General features: G+C 32.5%; 2 protein-coding genes across 2 annotated transcripts; one reads left to right on the top strand and one right to left on the bottom strand.

The window, feature by feature from the left end:
• Positions 1–282: 282 nt before the first annotated feature.
• Positions 283–1863, top strand: LOC125063541 (CDGSH iron-sulfur domain-containing protein 2 homolog). The gene is made up of 3 exons (XM_047670036.1): positions 283–478; positions 886–1088; positions 1415–1863. The coding sequence occupies exons 1-3, from the start codon at positions 382–384 to the stop codon at positions 1508–1510; spliced, it is 396 nt and encodes a 131-aa protein (XP_047525992.1). The 5' UTR covers positions 283–381; the 3' UTR covers positions 1511–1863.
• LOC125063540 lies at positions 1849–20905 on the bottom strand. Its single transcript, XM_047670035.1, has 7 exons — positions 20780–20905; positions 20049–20102; positions 6619–6766; positions 6102–6238; positions 5111–5255; positions 3136–3202; positions 1849–2676 (listed from the first exon to the last, which is right to left on the bottom strand). The coding sequence occupies exons 2-7, from the start codon at positions 20092–20094 to the stop codon at positions 2671–2673; spliced, it is 549 nt and encodes a 182-aa protein (XP_047525991.1). The 5' UTR covers positions 20095–20102; positions 20780–20905; the 3' UTR covers positions 1849–2670.
• Positions 20906–21584: the final 679 nt, after the last annotated feature.

Here is a 21584-nt window from a genome sequence, read left to right as displayed (position 1 = left end):
AATAGTTCGACCACAGTAATGTAAGGATAGATTCGATCAATATCCTTCTTATTTTATGTAATGAATTAGTATCTCAATTGAAAAAATGGATTTAGCCAAATGTACTATAAAATAGTTAGTTTATGTGGAGTAAGATTAAAGACTACTTAATTCAGACTTTTAAAGATATAATAATAATATATATTCTGTACTATAATTATTTTATTCTGGCCTGGTTGGCCATACAGATAACTAATATATTTGTCAAGATATTCATCCATTGTCACTTGAATTTTATCCATCAAATTTTTTTGTATAACACTAACGTAATCACTACTAACTTAGAAAGTATTAGTATTTCGTAGTTTCAATAGGGTAAAGCTGTAATAAATTTAATATAAAATGTATTTTATTTCTAACGTTGTGAAAGTGACCATCCCCAACTACCTAGCTGGCTTGCCTATCCCGGATTCCTTCGGTGGATGGTTTCGCCTAAGCTGTAAGTTTACTGTTTTTGTATGATATTGATCATTGGCAAAAATATCGTATACTCATGTTGAGATTAAACAATACCTAATGATTTTTAGGCTATAAAAAATTTCAAGTTGGTACATACAATTTACCACTTGTTTTATGAAAAAACGTAATTACAAGAATGAAATAACCATGGTAAGATGTCAAGGTTGTTGACATACTTAGATAGCAATTATATTATAAAATCGTTTATCTTATATTTCTTCAAGATATTCTCTCTAGTTCTGGTACATTTTGGTTGTTTAAATTATAATATCTTTTATATTAAAATTTATTTTAGAATAATAGTACTCTTTTAGCATTGTTGGTTTATGCATATGCATGCTTAGTTTTGTTTTTAAATCAACTCCACATATGATATATTTTTTTCAGTCCGTGACTGGTTGGCTTTGGTGCCACCAACATTAGCCATTGGTGGAATCTCTTATGTTTCCTATCAAACAGTAAAAAAAGCAAGAGAGGCTGGACAAATCAACCATCTAATTAGAAAGGATTTGAATAAAGTAGTTGATTTCATTGATATTGAAGACATTACTGAAAAAGCTTCCTTATGTAGATGCTGGAAAAGCAAAAATGTAAGTTATTATAATGCTAAAGTAATATAAAAACTATCATACTTTAATATTTGTTTATTTGTGCATATATTCTTGTGTTTTCTTCCTTCTTCCTAGATTATAAGTTTTAAGTATTGTGTTTGTCTCAAATTTTACTAGGAAATATTTGTGTATAATTTAAGTTTAAGATGAAGCTATTCAACCCCATATCTATTTTTACATTTGGTTGATGCTGCACTGGGGGTTGCTGATTCTCAGTTATAACTAAATAGTAAAAATTTTCTTAAAAAGCCTTTTTATGAATGAAGTTTAAAAACTTTAAAATCTTTGATTTTATACCATTTCAGTGGCCATACTGTGATGGTGCTCATGGTTCCCATAACAAGGAAACCTGTGATAATGTTGGCCCAGTAGTTGTCCGACACAAGCAACAACAACAATGAACAAACAACACTTTTAACCGATCAATAGCCTAGTTCAAATTTGTGATAAAATTGTGATTTGATCAAAACCATAAACATAATTTAGTTCTCTTATTAATAATGCATTTTGTGCATTTAATTATATGAATTGTATTAGAAAATCAGGTTTATATTTTATTATTTTTTTTTTTATTTTAAAAATTATACAATTTTTTTAATTCAAGTTTATGGTTTTGATATTCTGTCTATAACAAGTATATGTAAGTGTAACTGTGAAATAATAAATATTGTAATTAGTGTTCCAATTTCGTTACGTAACCCTCAGTATTTCATTGTTATCAGTTTTTTTTAAATAAAGATTTTTATCACTTGTATCACTTTATTTACTTCCATATTAAATAATCAAATCACAGACATATTTAAAGTTATTAAATAATGAATCTCTCACACTATACGTCCTTTATGGCACGTCCTTAAGAATTTATTAACAGAATTCAATATAAATATTTGACAAAACCAATATTTAACTTAACATTAAGATAACATACTAGATGTCTTATTCATAAACCTTCACAGAGTATAAATGAATGTAACAAGACTATACTCAGTGTCATAAAAGTGATAACAGTACGTTTAATTGCTGTTTGAAATAGTATTTCAATGTAATAGTTTATTAATGAGACTGTAAATAACTATCAGTAAGTAGAAAATGTATAAATGAGGTGGTTGCCAACTGAAAATAAAATGCAAATTTGTTCTATACATATAGCATGTTCTCCTACTTGGATCCTTTGAAGAATAAGATTTATTCAACACCGTATTTCAATTCGTACCTCACGTCACAATCTTGTCTTGACCTAACGGGAGTATTTGACATAGCTACATTCGAAGGGCTTTAGTGTATATGAACTAAATTTAATGTAAAGTGCCATGTTCTTTACAAATAAATAATACAAATAGTTCATTCTTATTTAAAGATTACTTTACTAATTTTTATACATATATTACTGAGGACGGTATTCCTAATATAGGTATTAATATTTTTGTAAAAAAAACGCATGTTTTTCTTATCAAATCAAACGATGATAGTAATGTCTTAAATCAGTCTTTAGTTGGTTCCCAGTTTCCTCGAAGATAACGTTGATAAGCTACCGTTGATCTCTATCAAACGGTTTCTTCTTTCACAACTAGAACAAAAAAATTGAGTAGTTAAATTTTAAAATTTAACAAACGATATTGTCAATTTATAAAAAAGAAGAGTTTTAACATTAGATCCGTAACTATACAAGGTGTCTAAATATTATAGGAAGCTATAAAAAAATAAAAATATGTATGCAATATAAAAATAAAAAAAATATGCAAAGCCAACGGGTTGGAACCTCACCTGTTGCTAAGTGATACCGACCATGGACATTGGACACTCAATGCCAGAGGGCTTGCGAGTGTGGCCAGCCTTTTAAGAATTGGTACGTTTTTTTTCAAAAAGGACCCTCAGTCGAATTGGTTCGGAAACAACCGGTAAATGCCGGTAGTCTGTAAATTTCAATAGCAATACCGATGCCAACGTCTTTCATGCAAGTTGCTCTCAACAATTCAAGTGCTATTACTTATCTTATAAAACTATACAATTTACGGCATTAACATACCTCTATCCTAGTCTCGGCAATGAGTTCCTCATTTCTTAATAGCTCATGTTTAAGGCCATTTCTCTTCCTGAAACGTGATAATTATTTTAGACATAAATTAACAGTCTTATGCAGTTACGTACTTTGTTTGGACTAATAGCTTCTGCTTAGGTAATAAAGGGCTTGGCGGACTTTATCTGCCGAAAGAAAATACAGAAGGCTAGATTACCCACTTGCCTATAAAAATCATCAATGGAACAGATACAGCTAGTATGAGACACATTACCGTGTCTGGGGATTCACTCCAACATAAGGAATACATTACAGAAATATCCAGCAACGATAGATTGTGATTCCGACTTCCGATTTTAAGTTGGGATTTCTTGATATTACTAAGTCCTTAAATAATTTTACATTAATAAGTTTAAATGTATGTATTAGATTTCGTTAGGCACTTCGTGCAAATATTTCTTATTTCTTTTTTTAGTTTTTTCCCTCACTAGGGTTGCCTGGTAGAGATCGCATGTTAGCAATAAGGCCGCCCGTTGCATCTCTTTATAACTTTTATGTATTATGTTTTTTATTTTTGTATTAATAAAGTAACGAAGTGTGAATAAATAATTAAATAACGTTGCGAATATGAAGTAGTTTCAGTAAGCTTTTACAGAAATATAACTAATTTATGTTACGTATATGCGCTAATTTCGTCTAAATAGTATATAAAAAAATAGTGTAATTATAATAACTATTACTTAAGGCATCTTAACTTCTTAGCACAAACTATGACATCGAGTGACCAGTTCACCCACACAGACTCAAGAATGACAATATCTATATGGGTTTAAGTATTTACAGTGTAGACGATGGGAAAATAGCCAGTTAACCAAATAAAGTGAAGAAATTACGAGTTTACGGGACGTTGAGCGTTTCCGTCGCTCTTGACCGCTTCCTACGCTCTCGCGCGCAGCATCGAGTTACAACTTGGCTTCATGCTGAGAAACTACGGGTTTTTATACGGTAACGTGAGTTATGAGGATATTTAATACTTGCTTATTTATGGTTTGATATGACTGAAAATATCACCACGGAATGCAACATTTTATCTCCTGTTTTGATTTCTTTTATTGGACCATGGCGAGTGATTTAAATTGATATTTTTATATATTTACGTTATAAGTGTATAACGATTCTACGTAATAAAATATTCATAAAATTGTAAAAAAGTAATTGTTATATTGCCTTGAATATAAAACAAAATATCTCTTGTGACTTAGCAAAATTTTACCAAAGAGTCTCGTGATCTAAACCCAAATTGCATTTAATTTTAACGAACCTATCTTTGTATACAGCTCCTTGATAAGCGATAACAACTTTTGTGACTTCCTAATAACTGATAAAGATAAGATATTAAGAGATTTTTGTTGAAATTTAAAAACATGCTTACGTCCCGTTTTAGATACTGTTTTACTAGATTAAAATGTGACATCTATTAATCTGGTAAATAAATATAATCTAGGATGTTTTCACATCCAACTTCGAACAAAAGTTGGCAGAAACTCTCCAATTAATAGGTTATGTTGCTACCATAATGACATTGCACAGTTTTGACGTGTTTCATGTTTCCCTGGCCTCGGCGTAGAATTAGGACACAGTACCAATAATTCAATTCATGATTCAAATAGTTTATTTTATTGTTTTTTGTACCTACTTGATTTAGCTGGTCGTGTCCGCATGTTATAGGGACGGCACTGCTTTTCATATTTTTTGTATATTTGTCAATTTATTTGTTTGTATCATGTGTTTGTCTTAATTATGTGGTCCAAATATATATTAAGTATATGTTATCTACATATACTCAATTGAATGAAAGAAATATTCGTGTGAAACAAAACAAGGAGATATGTAACTTTTTAAATTTGTCTACACAATTAAGACCTCATTAGTAGTCATACATACAAAATGTCTATTGTATGCATAGTAGGCACAAAATACTTACAAGTATATCCGTCTCCATACAATAAGAGCGGTGTAAGCGAGACACACGATGGTGAGGGTTACGAGTACCATGATACCAGCTGCTGTTCCAACCGGCTCCTCTGAGTACTGCATTTCTTCTGAGTCCTTACGAACTATCTCACCAGCTGAAATATCAATTATTTTCTTTAAGAGATCGATGCAAAACAAATAACTATTAGAAGACACAATGAGGCTATTTTATTTTTGATATAACTGAGCGCGCGAGAACTAACATAAATTTTGTTTTTTTTTTACCATAATACATCAAGAGGTAAATTATAATATTCATTCGTGCTCTTCATTTCTGAAGGTCGCGTTAGTGGCGCCGAACAACTTCCTCCACTCTCCCCAATCTTCGGCAAAATAATAATACAGTGGTAGGTAAAACAAACATTTAGTCTTGACTTCAGATTTATCTTTTTTTACCTATATGCAATCAGCCTCTTGGCTCTTATCAGGTTTTATGATATGGTTTGAGGCCATTAGAAAATGCAAATTAAATTTGTTTTCCCCCCATAACTCGCAAACTCACCTCAGATTTCTAAGTCTGTTTATTTGATTATGTTCTTTACAGTCTATTAACGAAGTGATCAATAATCTGTGCTTGTCACGAATTTTAGGGTCAACAAAAGAAAACCCCATTCGCGTGCAGCCGGGATTTGAGCAGGACCTTAGAGTTGAAAATCGTTCGCTTAACGATACACTCATCTTAGACAAGTAATTATATGAATATTATTATTACTATGCAACAAAAAAGTGTACTCATAATAGGCGTGGCACAAAAAGACAATGTAGTAAATTGTACGTATAATATTATGTACTCATGAAGTCGCGTGTAGGTAAACGGACGATAACAATTACGATTACTCGTGTTAAAATGAGTCAGTGGGTAATGTAAGTTTACAGAACTCATTAAGTGTTTAACGCAACCGTGACTAATGTGAACAACATATAATATTTAAATATCTTACCTTGTAAGAACTCGGCCTGTGAGTCAGGTATGATAGGAACATCAACGCGGCCCTCTTCAGCATCTTCTGGAAAGGTAGGGAGGTCGATATGTTCCGCAACTTCATCTCTCGAATGCAACATGTCGAATACTTCTGATCTAAAAAAATATTAAATTATTAAACTTATTTATATTGTGACATTAATTTTCCGTCGTTTACAAAGCTTACAAAAAAATCGCCTTAAATGAGACCCTGGTAACCATGAGAACTTTCAGTCGTGAGTTCGAAGCCCGGCAGTGCAAAATTCACTCAATGCAAAAGAAACCGTGATGTTTTAGACCAAAACATTTGTAGCGTGTGCTGGGTACCTAATGGGCTGATCAGCTACTTGAATAAAGAAAATATCAATAAAAATGTCCATGATTGTCGTATATGGGGGAATGGTTATTAGAGTTCGCACTATATCTATTTCACTCAAATTATTGAGACAGTCTGGGCACCTTTAATTACATTGTCAAAGATAATATAAAATACGTACTTGCTCACACCATCTTTATTATCCACAAGAAGTTTTAACAATGTGGCGTTTGCTTCCAATGTCTTGTAACGACTGTTATCCTCTACTTCCTTCATGAGATTTGGTGGAATGTCTTGCGCGGAGATGTGACTATCACACGTCTTAACAACTGGAAAAAGTATAGATCTTGAGTTTGTGGAAATTAAAATTTTAGATTCTAAAAGATAGCCGAAGTCCACATCGTACTTATTTCACCTTATTTTGAAGTCCTTCGCGTAAAATTGTGTTAACTTAATTTCGTTTACAGTTTACACTAATAGCCATTATGTTAATAAATCTATTCAAATATAATGGACTTAATTTAAAACCTCCAGACAAGCCATAACAATTTTTTATTTAATATCGTTTATTACCATACCTAAAGTGACTCGGTTAACGAAATTTCTTCGTAATATTACAACATAAAAGCAAGAATTTTTCAATAAGAATGAAAATAAAATTTAAATAACAAAATGTCGATTTATGTAACCTATTTCGAAACAAATGAAAGCACAGTTTCTCGTGGGCGTTTATGGGCTGGTATCACTTACATTCAAGCTTAAATATTACAAGTTGGGTCCATTCTCAAATACGTTTTACACCTATCATAAAATACACATTCAACACCCGACCAGATAAGTGTTAATATATCTAATTCCCGAACATCAAATGGCTTTCGCAACTGGTTTATTACATAAGCTTTTGACCTATCATATGCACCGTTATCTTTATTCTAAATAGATTACGACAAGTAGTAGTACCACTTAGCCTGGCCTAAAGTAAATATTGAAAACTTTTTAGTGACAGCCGACTAAAGAGTGTCAGCAGGAGTTGTGTCTTTAACGGTTTATGAAATCGGGTACAAGTTTCTTAAAATATTTACGATTAACACCTCGTGATCTCGTGAGTCACTAAACCTCTAGACACTGTAACCTCATAAAGGAGTGAAAGTAAATGGACTGATTTATAGTGTGTCATTCATCATGGATTTGCGCATTTTGCGCGCAAGATTGACATATTCCGATTCGTACCAAATTAGCGCTTGAACACATAATGTGTGACATTTTTTTTCTTTGAATTTTTTTATAGAAAAGTTATTGGCAAGTCCCGCAATGAACCTAAGCAGTTATATGTGATGTACGAGAATTCACAAAGGGGTCTTCATTATGTAATGATTAGCTACAATTTTATTTGTTTTTACTTTATTAACTAAGTTCTACGATACATTATTTAAACAATCAAATGATCGATATACTATAGAATAATTTACTATTTTTAATTTTTTAATAAATGCAAAAAAACACATCGGATGTTTTTAAAATTTTTCCTACGGCGTAATTTATAACTTTGTCATATACTAATATGTATTACCAATATGTACCTAATGTCCTTATATCGTTATGGACTGATTATAATAATGGCCTCGCAGCACGTACTGTGGCCCTTAGAGTATTCCTTACTTAGGACACGACATGCACCTAAATAGGTATGAGACTTGAACTTAGAAGTTACGGACACATTCATTAGATACATTTTCATTAAAGTTCTATTAATGACGCATTGTAGGAAGTCTTGTAACCGCACATTGGGGCATCCCATAGGACAGTCTTATTTCGAGGCATTGTGTCGTGCATGTAATAAGGCCACAGATCACACAAAAAAGTCTTCAAAATTGAGAGATGCTCATATACTAGCCGGTACGACTGCCATTACGGATGATATTTCATTGATATTATTTTCAGCCGTTTGGATATAAATACTCAGACTCAATATAACTTTATTCATATAGGTACACTACACTTATGAACGCCAACAGAAAATCTGTTGAATTAATTCTAAATTTCATTTACTAGAGTACTACAAGTCAAGGGCATAGAGCGGGCAAGAAGACGTACAAGAAACTCTCCGCCACTCTTTTTAATCGCCAAGTTTTGAGTCATACAAATTGTTTGAACTGGAGAAAATCAATCCTAATGATTAGAATCCTTTAAATAATCGTCAAGTTAATAAAAAGCTTTATTGATTAATTTACGTACGTACGTACAGATTTAGTAACATACTTAAAACGTTAATAATTTCAAACATTCTATTTGTAAAATACGTTGCTTACAACATTTTTTCGGTAAGTATATGTAAATTTGCGGTTGGAGAAAGCTCATACTTTTAAATTTTCTTGCTTAGAGTACTGCATACTAAACAGGTTCTTAGTAAAGATATTTACATCAATTAGTTACCTTAATGCATGTACAATTTACATACGAGGGACGTAACTGCGATAGTTATTTATTACTTTTATATATAAACTTAATCCTATTACATATTTTTAAGAAAATAAATTACACTATTTTTTTTATTATTTGCAAGGACCGTTCCGCATGTGAAGGTTTCCTCCAAGGCCAAGCATCTCCAGGTAACTCGGTCTTAGGTGTGTTGCATCCAGCTCGCGCCAGCCGTTTTAGTAGGTAATGTCCGCCCATCTCGTCTTCAGTCTTCCTCTGTTTCGTTTCTCAATTCCCCAATTTAATATTATTATTATGTTTTTATTAGTCTTGCTTTGTTCACTACCCGTTTATTCTCATTTATAACTTTTACTTTTTATTAAAATAACGTCATGTACCTAGCTGTTTTTTTTTTAATTTGTAATAAATTTAGTCTATGTTACCCCGAACGAGCACTTTGGCCCAATGCCTTTAGATGGCGCCTCTCAGCCCTGAACGGCTGTGCACAAATTGATTATGTGTGCGTTTAACACTCGCTTTTTTGTATTAATCAGGGAGTATTAAAATCAAATCGGCAACTTTGCGTTTACACAAACATACAAAAAAACAATTTATAATAATGGGACAGATTCACAAATCAACTATATTGTTAACTTTGCAGCTTCTACCTTTTTTAATTTCTTCATTCATAGAAATCTTTTGTTTGTAGTAAAAAAAGATTCCGTTAGTTATTACAAGTATGCTTTTCACAGATCTACGGAAGCTGACTCATACGGAAAACACTTGTTAATAAATCGTTACCCGGAAGTATAGTTGAGAATGATATTACCGAGATGTTCTTGGAAGCTCTTAGCTTTTTATACAGATAGAAGTCAGTTAATAACAATCTGTTACCGTCCTATAATTAAGATAGATGTAACTTTATTATAAAAGTACATAATAATCTATTTTCGAACCGTCCATAATTTTTTTACAAGATTTAAAGAAGCAAACAAAAGATACCCTGCGACTTCATCCGCGTCAATGCAATCATAGCATGATGTTTATAACATGTTTGACCTAGATTTTATTTCATGTAATAAACAAGTATATAAAACCGTTTACATAATTAAACTTATTAAGCTTATCCGGTGATTTATGAGAAACAAAAAAGTTGCTAGACTAATATTGCAAGATTTTATGACGTAATTTGAGTACTATACTACATATATATACCTGTCAAACCAGATTTTCTGTATGACGTTGACACATTTAACAACGCTCAAGAAGATATTTTGACTTTACTAACGAACTAGAATATGTAGCTGTCTCAATTTTTTTTTAAAAGCACCAGACGGCGCAGATTGATTACAAAAACGCCTTATTATATATGTAGTAAGAAATCAGAGTTCACATAAAACACGTTTAATAAACCATAGTTTCTGCACCTGCTTGTACCGGAAACAAGGCTGCATTCGTTTCCACATATTGATTCAGATTATCTTTGAACACATCGAACAGCTTTAATTACAAAGCAGGAAGGGTCGTAAATGCTTGTGTCTGTCTATGTATAATGTATAGCACGAGTTTCTTTAGCGTGCATCCTCATACAAGAAGATTAATGTATATATCGTCGTCAGTGCCGTGCTGTTTAATTTTAATAAACTTCGAGATTTTCAGCGTACTCAATTACACGTTGTATATGTCCCACTAATGGCCATATGCCTCCTCTCTTAGGCGAGAGGGAATGGTCTGTAGTCCCCACGTTAGCCCAATGCGTATTGGAGACCTCACATTCATCCATAGAACATAATATCTCTTGGGCCCTCTTGGGTCGGGGGCCCGTGGCATTTTGCCAGCCCTGCCACCTAATTGTTACGCCACTGATCGTCGTATAACTTTGGCTAAAACTGTTTATTGTTACATAAAATCGATACCGGTTAATCAGGTAGCAAAACATGAAAAAAAATGTTATTTTTTACGAGCAACTTTATACTTTATATAGGTAATAAATAATTTTCATCCGATGGCTGTTTTCTAATAACATAACAACTACGAAGACATACAATAACGAAGTAATAATGTTGTACTCGTATTATACAGGGTGGCCAAAAAGTCGTGGATCAAACGCAAATAGGGGATAGATGAGGTCATCAGCGGCAAAAAATTGTTCTACGGGAGGTCTCTAAGGTCAACCCCTGCAAAGTTATGATTTATTTTGGTTTTATATGAAAATTGACTTTTTTTTACTTATTCTTCTTAAAATTCAAAAATATCTACATCCTGTATCTTTCTCATAATATCCACTAGATTGGTACTGATGAGTTCTTGCGTTAGACATACTATTTATAGTTGTTTATTGAGTGTATTCAAGATAATATTAAGTGATACGATATAACATTTTTTCAAATCATAAATTTTTCTTTACTTTGGACCCCACTGTGAAAAAAAATTACTCCACCGAAAAGTGTCCCTGTACTACAAGTTTTGGCGCATTTAATAGGGATTCTGAAAAGGTATTACACGTGGCCATGAGTCGCTCTAATATCTTTCTAGGAAGAATTACAAACAACGATTGTGAAATAATAATTGTATTAAAACAATTATTTCTCAATGGTTGTTTGTAGGAAACAAAATATTTTACAATAAAATATGCTCAAAATTCCTGACTCTGACCATAATACTTAAACTACACCGTCTAATCAAATTCCTACGTAACCCTCCAGCCATCTGTCCAATTTTTTGAATCTAGTCCGATTCACACAGTACTGGTCCCATGTAGGTAAATAATCTATCATTAGTCCGAATCGTTGTTGTTTTTTCGTCCTAGAAAGATATTAGAGCGACTCATGGCCATGTGTAATACCTTTTCAGAATCCATATTAAATGCGCCAAAACTTGTAATACAGGGTCACTTTTCGGTAGAGTAATTTTTTTTCACAGTGGGGTCCGAAGTAAACGAAAAGTTTTAATTTGAAAAAAAAATTATATCGTATAACTTAATATTATCTTCAATACACTCAATAAACAACTATAAATAGTATGTGTTAAGCAAGAACTCATCAGTACCAATCTAGTGGATATTATGAAAAAGATACAGGATGTAGATTTTATCGAATTTTAATAAGAATTAGTAAAAAAAAGTCAATTTTCTTATAAAACGCAAAATAAATCATAACTCTGCAGGGGTTGACCTTAGAGACCTCCCGTAGAACAATTTTTTGCCGCTGATGACCTCATCTATCCCATATTTGCGTTTGATCCACGACTTTTTGGCCACCCTGTATATATGTCTAATCAACGTTTTCGACCTTCACGTCTATCAAATTAAATTAGAAAAGGGTTTCTGATTAACTATTAAAAACATCGCGCATCAGATTATTAAAGTCGTTTTGCGCAGAAGTCTTGGTTATTATACTTTGGAACACTAGGAAAGATAATGATCGACTTGTGTACATAAAATCAGTGAAATAGACACAGGAACGTGTGTTTTTCAATTCTTTTTTCTATCACAGTTACTGGAATTAGCGAAACTTTAAATTAAATATATATTTTTCCTTGATTAAATCAGTTAAACCTCACTAAAATGGAACAAAAAGCTTTATTTCAATCCGAAATAAAAAATATATTTTATTGCGTTATAAATAAAGTTAACACATACTCAAGGAAAACATCGTTAAGAAACCGGTATATACTCATGTCTGAATCTTACCCTTTAAGACCCAAAATTCGAAGAGGTACCTATGTCTGACACGTAAAGTGCGTAGAGTACCTGAACTTGTATATGTAGAGAATTATCGACGAATCGGCATTGTCTGAGACCAAGATACATCATTCATACAAAGTTCGTAATTATTCAAATGAACACCAATGTATTTCCACAACTTTTCGAATGTATTTTGCAAAAACCTATTGAAGATTCCGATACATATGAATACAATACAACATTGCGTCGGAGCAAAAACTGAATCGACCATCGTCAGAACATGTGATTACATCTTTTCAAGCCTCTTTATAAAGCAGTATGAGATTCATTAGTCACCATTATGTTTATTTTTTCTTTCGGCTGTGTGGATATGCGAGTTATTTTTACCCACGTCAAATCGTGGTATGATTTGATTTATTCTTTTAACTCTGGCATTTGGCCGGTTGAAATAATTTTTTATTTCATTTATTGTTTCAAACGCAATTCAGGCACAAAACCTACTGAGGGGTCTGGAGTGACACACCATAGTAATAAATATATATATATATATATATATGTCCAAGAATATACTTGATTGATACTTTTAAAGCCGATTGTGCCATCGGTTATTCCCTCTAATCTATATATATAAAAATGAAACCCGTTTTCAGTTGTCACGACATAACATGAATACTTGACCGATTTGTCTGATTCTTTTTTTATAATATTCTTTGAAGTACGAGGATGGTTCTTACGGAGAGAAAAATTAATAAAATTGAGTGAAAAAGTCAAAAAACAACACTTTTCTATATTCCCATACATAATATTAGTAATAATACTTAAAAGTCAATTTGAACTTTAATACCATATCATAAAGTTCAAGTGTTAGTGGAGGGGTTCCGGAAGGTAAATTTTTACTTTTTGACATAATGTATTTGTTGTCTTATCAACTTTCTTTTTTTTATCTTAGCAAGACCGGTGTCCCGAATAGCAGAATAAGTATTTAAAAAAAATAAAGAATCGACTGTTAGGCGGTACGATGTTCGCCAGGCCAGCTAGTATATAAATAAAAATGAATCTAAGCGCAAAACTCGAAGACGTTTGGACTATTAGAGCATTTTTATTTATTTATTCCTTGAACTCTCAGGAAGGTATATGGAGAGAAAAATTTAAAAAATTGCACAGAAAAACCTAAAAACTAGTTTAAAAAAAAATAGTTCGCGGGGACAGCTATTTAACAAAAGTTGTGCACAAAATAAAATACACTTTTACCGAAAAACTGCAAAGCTCACAAATCGCGGGGACAGTTTTATACTTGAAGAAATGTGAATAGTAATGTTTTTCTCGTATTGTATTGTTTGTCAGCTTGGCAAATGTTATAGCTATATATGGCAACACAGTGAAATTCTATCACGTGCCATAACCTTTTACGACTTTCGTTCCCGTGGCCAAAGAAATGCAATCCTAAGGGATAATAGGCGATGTACAGTCACGAATAATTTCAATTTAAGTTAGGATCATTGTATAAGAGTCGTTCATTAAGTTATAATATTTACTTGAGCTGTGTTAAGTTTAAAAAAAAAATCTCCACAGATTTAATCAGAAGGTAAAGGATTATTGCCCTATACTTCCTGAAATCAGTTGTTAGCTAATTGAGCAAAGATCTCCAAGAGTTGCGTGTTTTTAGATATATTATAATTTTTTAATCTAGGAGCTGCGTTTATTTCGTTGACATGAACTTTTCATGAGTTAGATTAAATAAATTCTTTGGGGATTGAGTAACTCTTAGAAACCCAAAAACCCAATTGGGCTACAAACTTTTTAGGTAGGCTTCAGATATCTGTATCTGTTTCGTGGTCATTTATTATTTTATCTTAATAGACAAGTCGGTGATCAGCTACATACATGACACGCTGTCGACTTTTCGGGTTTAGATCTAAAAAGAGGCATGCCAGATCATGCCTTCATCATGCGAGCGAATGTGCACATAGAAGTCTATTGGCGTACAGCCGGGGATCAAAACTACGACTGGGACGAAATCACTAGAGACCTAGCAATATGAAAATCGGCTAGCATTTGGTTTATCATAGAGGCTTTTGTTACGAATCCTAAACAAGTATTTGGAGTTTAAAGCTTAATAAGCTTAATAACACGAAAAAGAATATGACTCAGAAATACGTCTACTACGCCTGGATATATGTGATGGACCCTTGAATGATGAATCAATCTGTGACCTTATCTCATCCTAGTGCTGGACATTTTAGTTTACATTCCCAATTAAAATCCGTATAAACATTTTAATAATGTTTTGCAGCAACACTGTCAATGACACCAGACGTTGTTAAAAATAAACGAATTAATCCGATTAAAACAACACTCGTGCATGTAAAATTATTCATATTGTATCTTTAGTCCCTACAGAACATGACTGATTCGTGATAATGTAAGATTTACATAATGTAAGGAAAAAGTTCTTTTTTTTCTTAGCTGGTGAAAGACAGTACAAACGCTAGAGCTGGTAGCTACTTTCCATGTACAGCAGATGAGCTGTGAATATAATTGCAACTCTTCAATTTTTTAATTCATTTCGGAAGTAACAATTTTTAAGTGCTGAAAATTTTTTTTAAATGAAAGAAAGCAAAAAAAAATTTTTCCCATATTAAAAAAGGATGATTAATTTAAAAAAAAGCTCTAGCCCGCACAATAGGATTCCCTGACTAGATTTCCTTGTAGGAACCTGAACATGACGTCCACCTTTTCTTAACATTGGAACTTATTGTTCTTTATTTAAATTTGAAAGTTGCAAAACTAATTACAATGACCATTCTTAACTACAAAAAAAATAATTAGTAATACATTGTATAAAAAGGTTTCGTTATAATTAGAATTCCGGTTCTAATCATTTGAACATCGTGACTGTGTTTAATTAAAAAGAAAAGTTCCTCGCTGCAATGTGGAAAGTTCCTGCCTCTTGGGTACGCACAAAATCACTGAGGTGACGCAAAACCAGTTTTATGCAGTTTGTATATAGAAGCCGGCATTTATACATAAGATAGGGGTGCCACGTTTAGTTACGATGTAAGTACTACAACACCGCAGCGTTTCCTATTATTTATAAAATACGGGGGCAAAGGAGACTGCGTAATAATAATGGACGAGTTACCGGCCTTTTAGAGCTTACTGCTCTTTTTTGTATAGTTTCTTTCTATCTGAAGGGGTCTACCAGCCCGAAATACATATTTGCCGAGATTTGAACCAGACCTTCTCTTTATAGTAGTGATTTAAGTTGAAACCAATTAAAGTGGCGTAATTACAATAATATAGATATAAAAATACAATCCGTATCACCTCGACGTCTGTCGTTCCACTACTGAGCGTTTTTAAGGCAGTTTTTTCCGCGCTTCAGCGCTATGTGGATCCAGTTGCCTACCGAAGTATTTCCGAACCAATTGGACTTAGGGTCTTTCAAGAACAGAGCGTACCAATTCCGGAAAGGCTGGCAACGCACTTGCGAGCCTTCTGGCAATGTGAGTGGGCGGCGGTATCACTTAACATTAGGTGAGCCTCCTGCCCGTTTGCCTACAATTACATTAAAAAAAATCTAATAAAGATATGTGTTACTAATATGTTAAGGTTTATATTAATTACTTCAGTTATTCTACTTTCATCTTAGTATAAAAAATCTTCAATTATAAAAAAAAATATTACTCTTTTTTCGTTAGTTGACAACCCTACATAAAATAATCGCCATTGAAAGTGGTAAGATTTCTTGTTCGGTCAACTTTTCGAATCTAAAGTTACTAAGCATGGTTTATGCATGAATTGATGGATAATTTTGCGATACAAGAGAAAGCTGTTAATGATCTAAATCTAAAAATAACTTTACCACTGTGTGAGGTCCAGAGGTCATACAGACTTTTTATACATAAGAAGAGCAGAGAACCCATTTATCTTTTATACTGAAACCACAGGTCGAATCAGTAAAGACATACCTGTTGGCCTATAACAAATAGGATAGTTAACATTTAAATAATTTATTTTAAATATTTATAAATTTTACTGGCTGTTTCAACATGCCCCGCGGTTTTAACTGAGTTAATTCGGTCAAAGCGTGACGCTTAGTAAAAAAATACAAAAAATATTCGGGATATGACTAACAATCAAACTGTTCTCCGAACATATATGTATAATAATAATTCAGATATTTTACATTTAAACCCGTTTCTATTTCAATTTTCTTTAGGTATCTGTGTGCTCTTTTTTGGCAAAGGCCTCTTCCGAATCCCGCCATTCCTCTATTCACTATGCCACTCACTTCCACCAGCTGTTTCTTTAATTTGGTCTAACCATCTTCTAAGTCGTCTCCCTCTTTTTCGTTTGGTACGTTGGCACCAGTTTAGTAGGTTTTTGCTCTACATACTTTGTTGTTCCTCTTGCCGACATACATAACATATGTAAAATCGAGCCATTTGGAAGGAGTGTTCATCGATTGGAGATATATTGGAGATTTTATTATTAAACTAATATTTTGCTGCCAATTGTCTCGGCTAACAACGAGATATAATTTTATAAAAGAGAAAGCGTATCCGTTATGCTATGACAAAATAAATCATAAATGAAAGTGATTTCGGCAAAAAATTACGCTGATGTTATGTTTAAGGAATCTTTTTATACATCTTTAAAGACTAGCAGGCTTACCCTGATACTGGTCCTATTATGACTCTCTTAAGTAAAAGTTCCAGTACGTTTTTGACACAAAAGAGTTGTAGTTAGCGCTAATTCGACTCTGAATCTTATTCAATACCATATGCTAGACGCAAATTCTTTGCGTCAGGTGTGACCTGTGTATCCATTCCATCTCTTAGACATACTTGCAAAAAGTCTGCCGCGCTATTTTATTATTTTTTTGTCTTTTTTAACAATAAAACCAATTTTAATGCTCTCGCGGGAAACCTTATCCTTAAGTGACATAAGCAATAGTAATATGTAATTGATTGTAATTTATATTCTTTTGTTATCACGTAAAAGATTTCGCGCGGGAAAGCAAAATAAAGTTACACTGACTAAAAGTAAAATGTATGAAAATGACTACATAGCGTCGACATTTGTGCCGCCTCTCTTTCTAGAAGGCAGGTTTCATGCCAGATTAAACACATTAGTTAGACCTTGCCTTTGGTCAACTAAGCTTAGTAGGTACTTGTTCAGCCTGCACATGTCTAAGGGATTTCGTAAGAGTCCCAGAGAAACTATTATTATTTGTTTAGTACAGAAAGCAATAAATGTGTTTTTGGTGGGTTTCTGGAGTTTGTACCAATTCAACTTCTGCGTATTATTCATATATACTCATGGAAATAATGCAATAGTTATTATGTTGTTAACATAAGTTGTAAAAGATCGAAAGCCTCGAAGACATGCCGGTCACGAATAACTTATTAAAGAGAGCCTTGGTGTAGATGTTCTGTTTAAATATCTCCGTATTCCGTGTATATTATTATTCTAACTACCACAAAGTTTGGAACCTAAAGTTAGATAGATTCACTTTAACATAAATTTATTGATTAATTTTTATTATAACGTTTAAGTGACAACAAAGTCGTCTTAGTAAAAACTCGAATATATTGAGGTTAACATGTTTGTTAATTAGATAAATGTACCAGTTTTTAAAGGACTAAAAACTAACATTTGGTGGTAAGCAATCTTTGCGTCAAACTTGGGGTCAGAAAAAAAGTTACCTACTTATTTTTATGAAGAATCTGTTAAAAGATATTTCATTATTTAAAACATCTAAACTTTCAGTTTGAAATTTTCTTGTTAATTGGGCTTCGTGGATTCTAAAGTATTAAAGGCGATATGTGAGAATGAGGATTCGTAGTTTAGTAGAACCCGGTAAGTGAGCCTCCAAGCGATCAGTATCAACCACATTATGCAATTTTACTGAGGCTATTTATTTACATGTATCTGTACATTGTAAATCTCTATCTCTATCTTAGTCACGTTTACAAAACCCCGAAAGGTCACGCTCGGGTAAGCGCTAAATGAGTATAATATTCATTCACTGACAGTGAATCATTATGCTAATACAAATACGACAGACATAAATACGAATTTATGGTATTATGTAATCTGTAAAGAGCTATTTATGGACGTGACTTTAGGTTTTTTCTGTTAAAACTTTGAGTGAAAAATCGCCCCAATCGTGTGCGTGGCTGTGTGGTCAGGGGTTTGGAGACTGTATGTTAAAGCTACATAATAAATCTAAGTTCTACTAAGTTTATTATTATTATTTATTTATATATTAGTGGTTATTATTATTTATTATATTTGCTAAAAAACTTCTAATTTAGTAAAATGATTTAATAAGTGTTGTGGTATATTCATAACGGTCAATTAAAATAAGTAGGTATAAGGAAATCATGCCTACTTGACAAAAGGTCGTAAAAATATACAATTTTAAGTTGGTAAACGGAACTATGCAAGAACAACAAATTCAAACAAAACTTCTATGACTGATATGAACGCGAAACTTTTAAACTTATATTTAAATAAGTCGACGATTTAAATGTTTTTCAGTAATCAGCGGTTGCCACATCTATCATCACCTAATAGATTGATATTGATATTATCTATTAAAACCTTGCCATAATAACGCCATCTATTAGCAAAACAAAAACAGAATTTAACCGCGTTTATATCCGTTTAAGTTTTATTTTCCAGTTTTCATAAATTTGTATTCACATAATGTTATATATTTGCGTCATTGATTCACAAAGAACTTACCGCACTTACCATTCATCACGATCATCGTGATTTAATTACATTTTAATGACAACCCGATTTCTGTGAACCACTTCATAATAACCCAAGTGCCTAATTACCTGATGTGAATCATTATTTTTTTGTTAAAATATGCGTTTTCCGTAGGTTCAGATTTTCCTGCATTCGGGAAATAACAAGAATAACTGGTTTATGACGAATCATTTTTAGATGTTTTTTAAAATGATAATATAGGAATCAGATAGATTTTTGAGATAGATTTTGGTATATAACACTACCACTTGTGATATATAGAGAGATCGACTAAACTTATTTATTTACACTTCCTTGCAAGAAATACAATACAAGGGCAACTGGCTGCCTTATCGCTTTCCAGCGATCTCTTCCAGGCAACTACTGTAAGATTTTTTTAAAATTAAATAAGGTGAACGCAATAGATGGATAACTACATAATACGTACTGTTATACTGTACTTAGAAGTTAGACATAAATTATTAGAAAAAACAAAGCAATTTAAACATATGTAGACAATGAAAAGGACATCAAAAACGGGCACACACATTCACACATACATGAAAATGTAGTTATTTTTTATGTTAAAAATATTATGGATAAGCTCGAAATAACTTCAAGTCCACTCTAAGACGTTGAATGTATGTTTCAGTTATAATGTATTTGTTTATAATATTAACAAACACGATTTCAACAAAATACCAATTAACGCCGATAAACGTTGCTATCTTAGGTAAACTTACCTAATGTGAACATGACGAACAAACAAGTGAACTGCGGTGTCGCCATTGGACAATCTGGAAAATATAAAAATATTTATTGTTAACACACAAACTTCCTTGACTATGACATAGTAGGCACATAAATAAGTTGCGGTTGTAAAAGCTTATATGAAGCTGTAAATTAAACGGAAAATACTGAGAAAGTATTATGAGATAGTAAAACGGGAAAATCATTGTCGGAAAAATCTAAATTATGCAATAAAATTACCAATGTGAATTTATTTATGAAGGAAAATGAATGGGAAATCTGTTACAAAACTTATTCATTTTCCCAGCATTACGCGCGTGTATTGTTTTTTTTTGTGTTAATTGATAAAAAATATATTTGTAAGACAATAATAAGCCACAAACTATTTATTCATAAGATTAATATTTATTTATCGGTTTTTTTATTTAATAATGACGATCTTCGCATTATGATCGAGTTTATTAGGATTTGGGTTAAGTGTTCAATATAATATTCAACCTAAAAGCTCTTACCATCGCCTCTTATTTATTTACGTCTCTAACAAATAACTCTTTCGCGGGATTCGAACTTTAGTCATTCTAAGAATAAACACAAAGGAATCGCAAGGATAGCTTTCAGCAATCCATTAACATTTTGATTTAATTCCCGATCACTACATCTGAAGTTGAATTAATTACGATGTGTTACTAATATTTGATATAAAACTTTATTATCAAATAATTACCTATTAATTGCAAATCCACAGGGAAACACTGTACAATCACTTTAGTCACTCGCGGTCGCGTCACGTGCGCACGCGCCGGTGTCTTACAGCATTCTGCGACCGGCTGTTTGAACTTTCGAGGGAGGGATTCCGATGACCTCAGTAGCTCGATTTATCCAGATAGTGGACCAGTCGATAATACCAAACATACATAAAATTGATCGATTCGCTCTAAATACACATATATATTTTTTGTTTATTTTCAGGTAATTTTTGTAAAGCGTCCTTTATCATTATATTTCGTATTACTTAAAGGAATTAAATATATTTTCAGATTTGATAACTTATGCATTAGAAGAATCAACAGAGATATTTAAAAAATTGATTAGGTTCGGAAATTGTATTGTCACTAATACATTTTATCTAAGGCAATTTTTTTTGCATATCATGCAAATTATTACAACACTAAAGCTTCCAATTTAAATAAAAGAACATTTCATACAAGCTATGGGAATATACGAAATCGCAAAAAATATAATGCTAATCTTACTGCGCGGTGCTACTTGCTAAGTACATTTGTTTCAAGGAACATAGATTTAATTCTGAATGTCGGATGCACATTTTTGTATTTACTACTTTTAGTACTAGTAAGTAGAGCACCATAAATCGTTAATAATAATATGAGGGTAAGATTCTGAGTCGAGACTTAGCGGTAAGTATGTCAAATGCATTTTCGACATTCGGGAGTCTTAGTCAGCGCCAAACATTAAGGCAGGTTACATGGAACCATAAACTTTAATTGGAATATATTTTTTTAATAGTAGGG

Source organism: Pieris napi, chromosome 3 (genome assembly GCF_905475465.1).
Source record: "Pieris napi chromosome 3, ilPieNapi1.2, whole genome shotgun sequence".
NCBI lineage: Eukaryota > Metazoa > Arthropoda > Insecta > Lepidoptera > Pieridae > Pieris > Pieris napi.
Note: the sequence above shows the minus strand (reverse complement) of the source record. Positions and strands in the feature narration are given on the sequence as shown.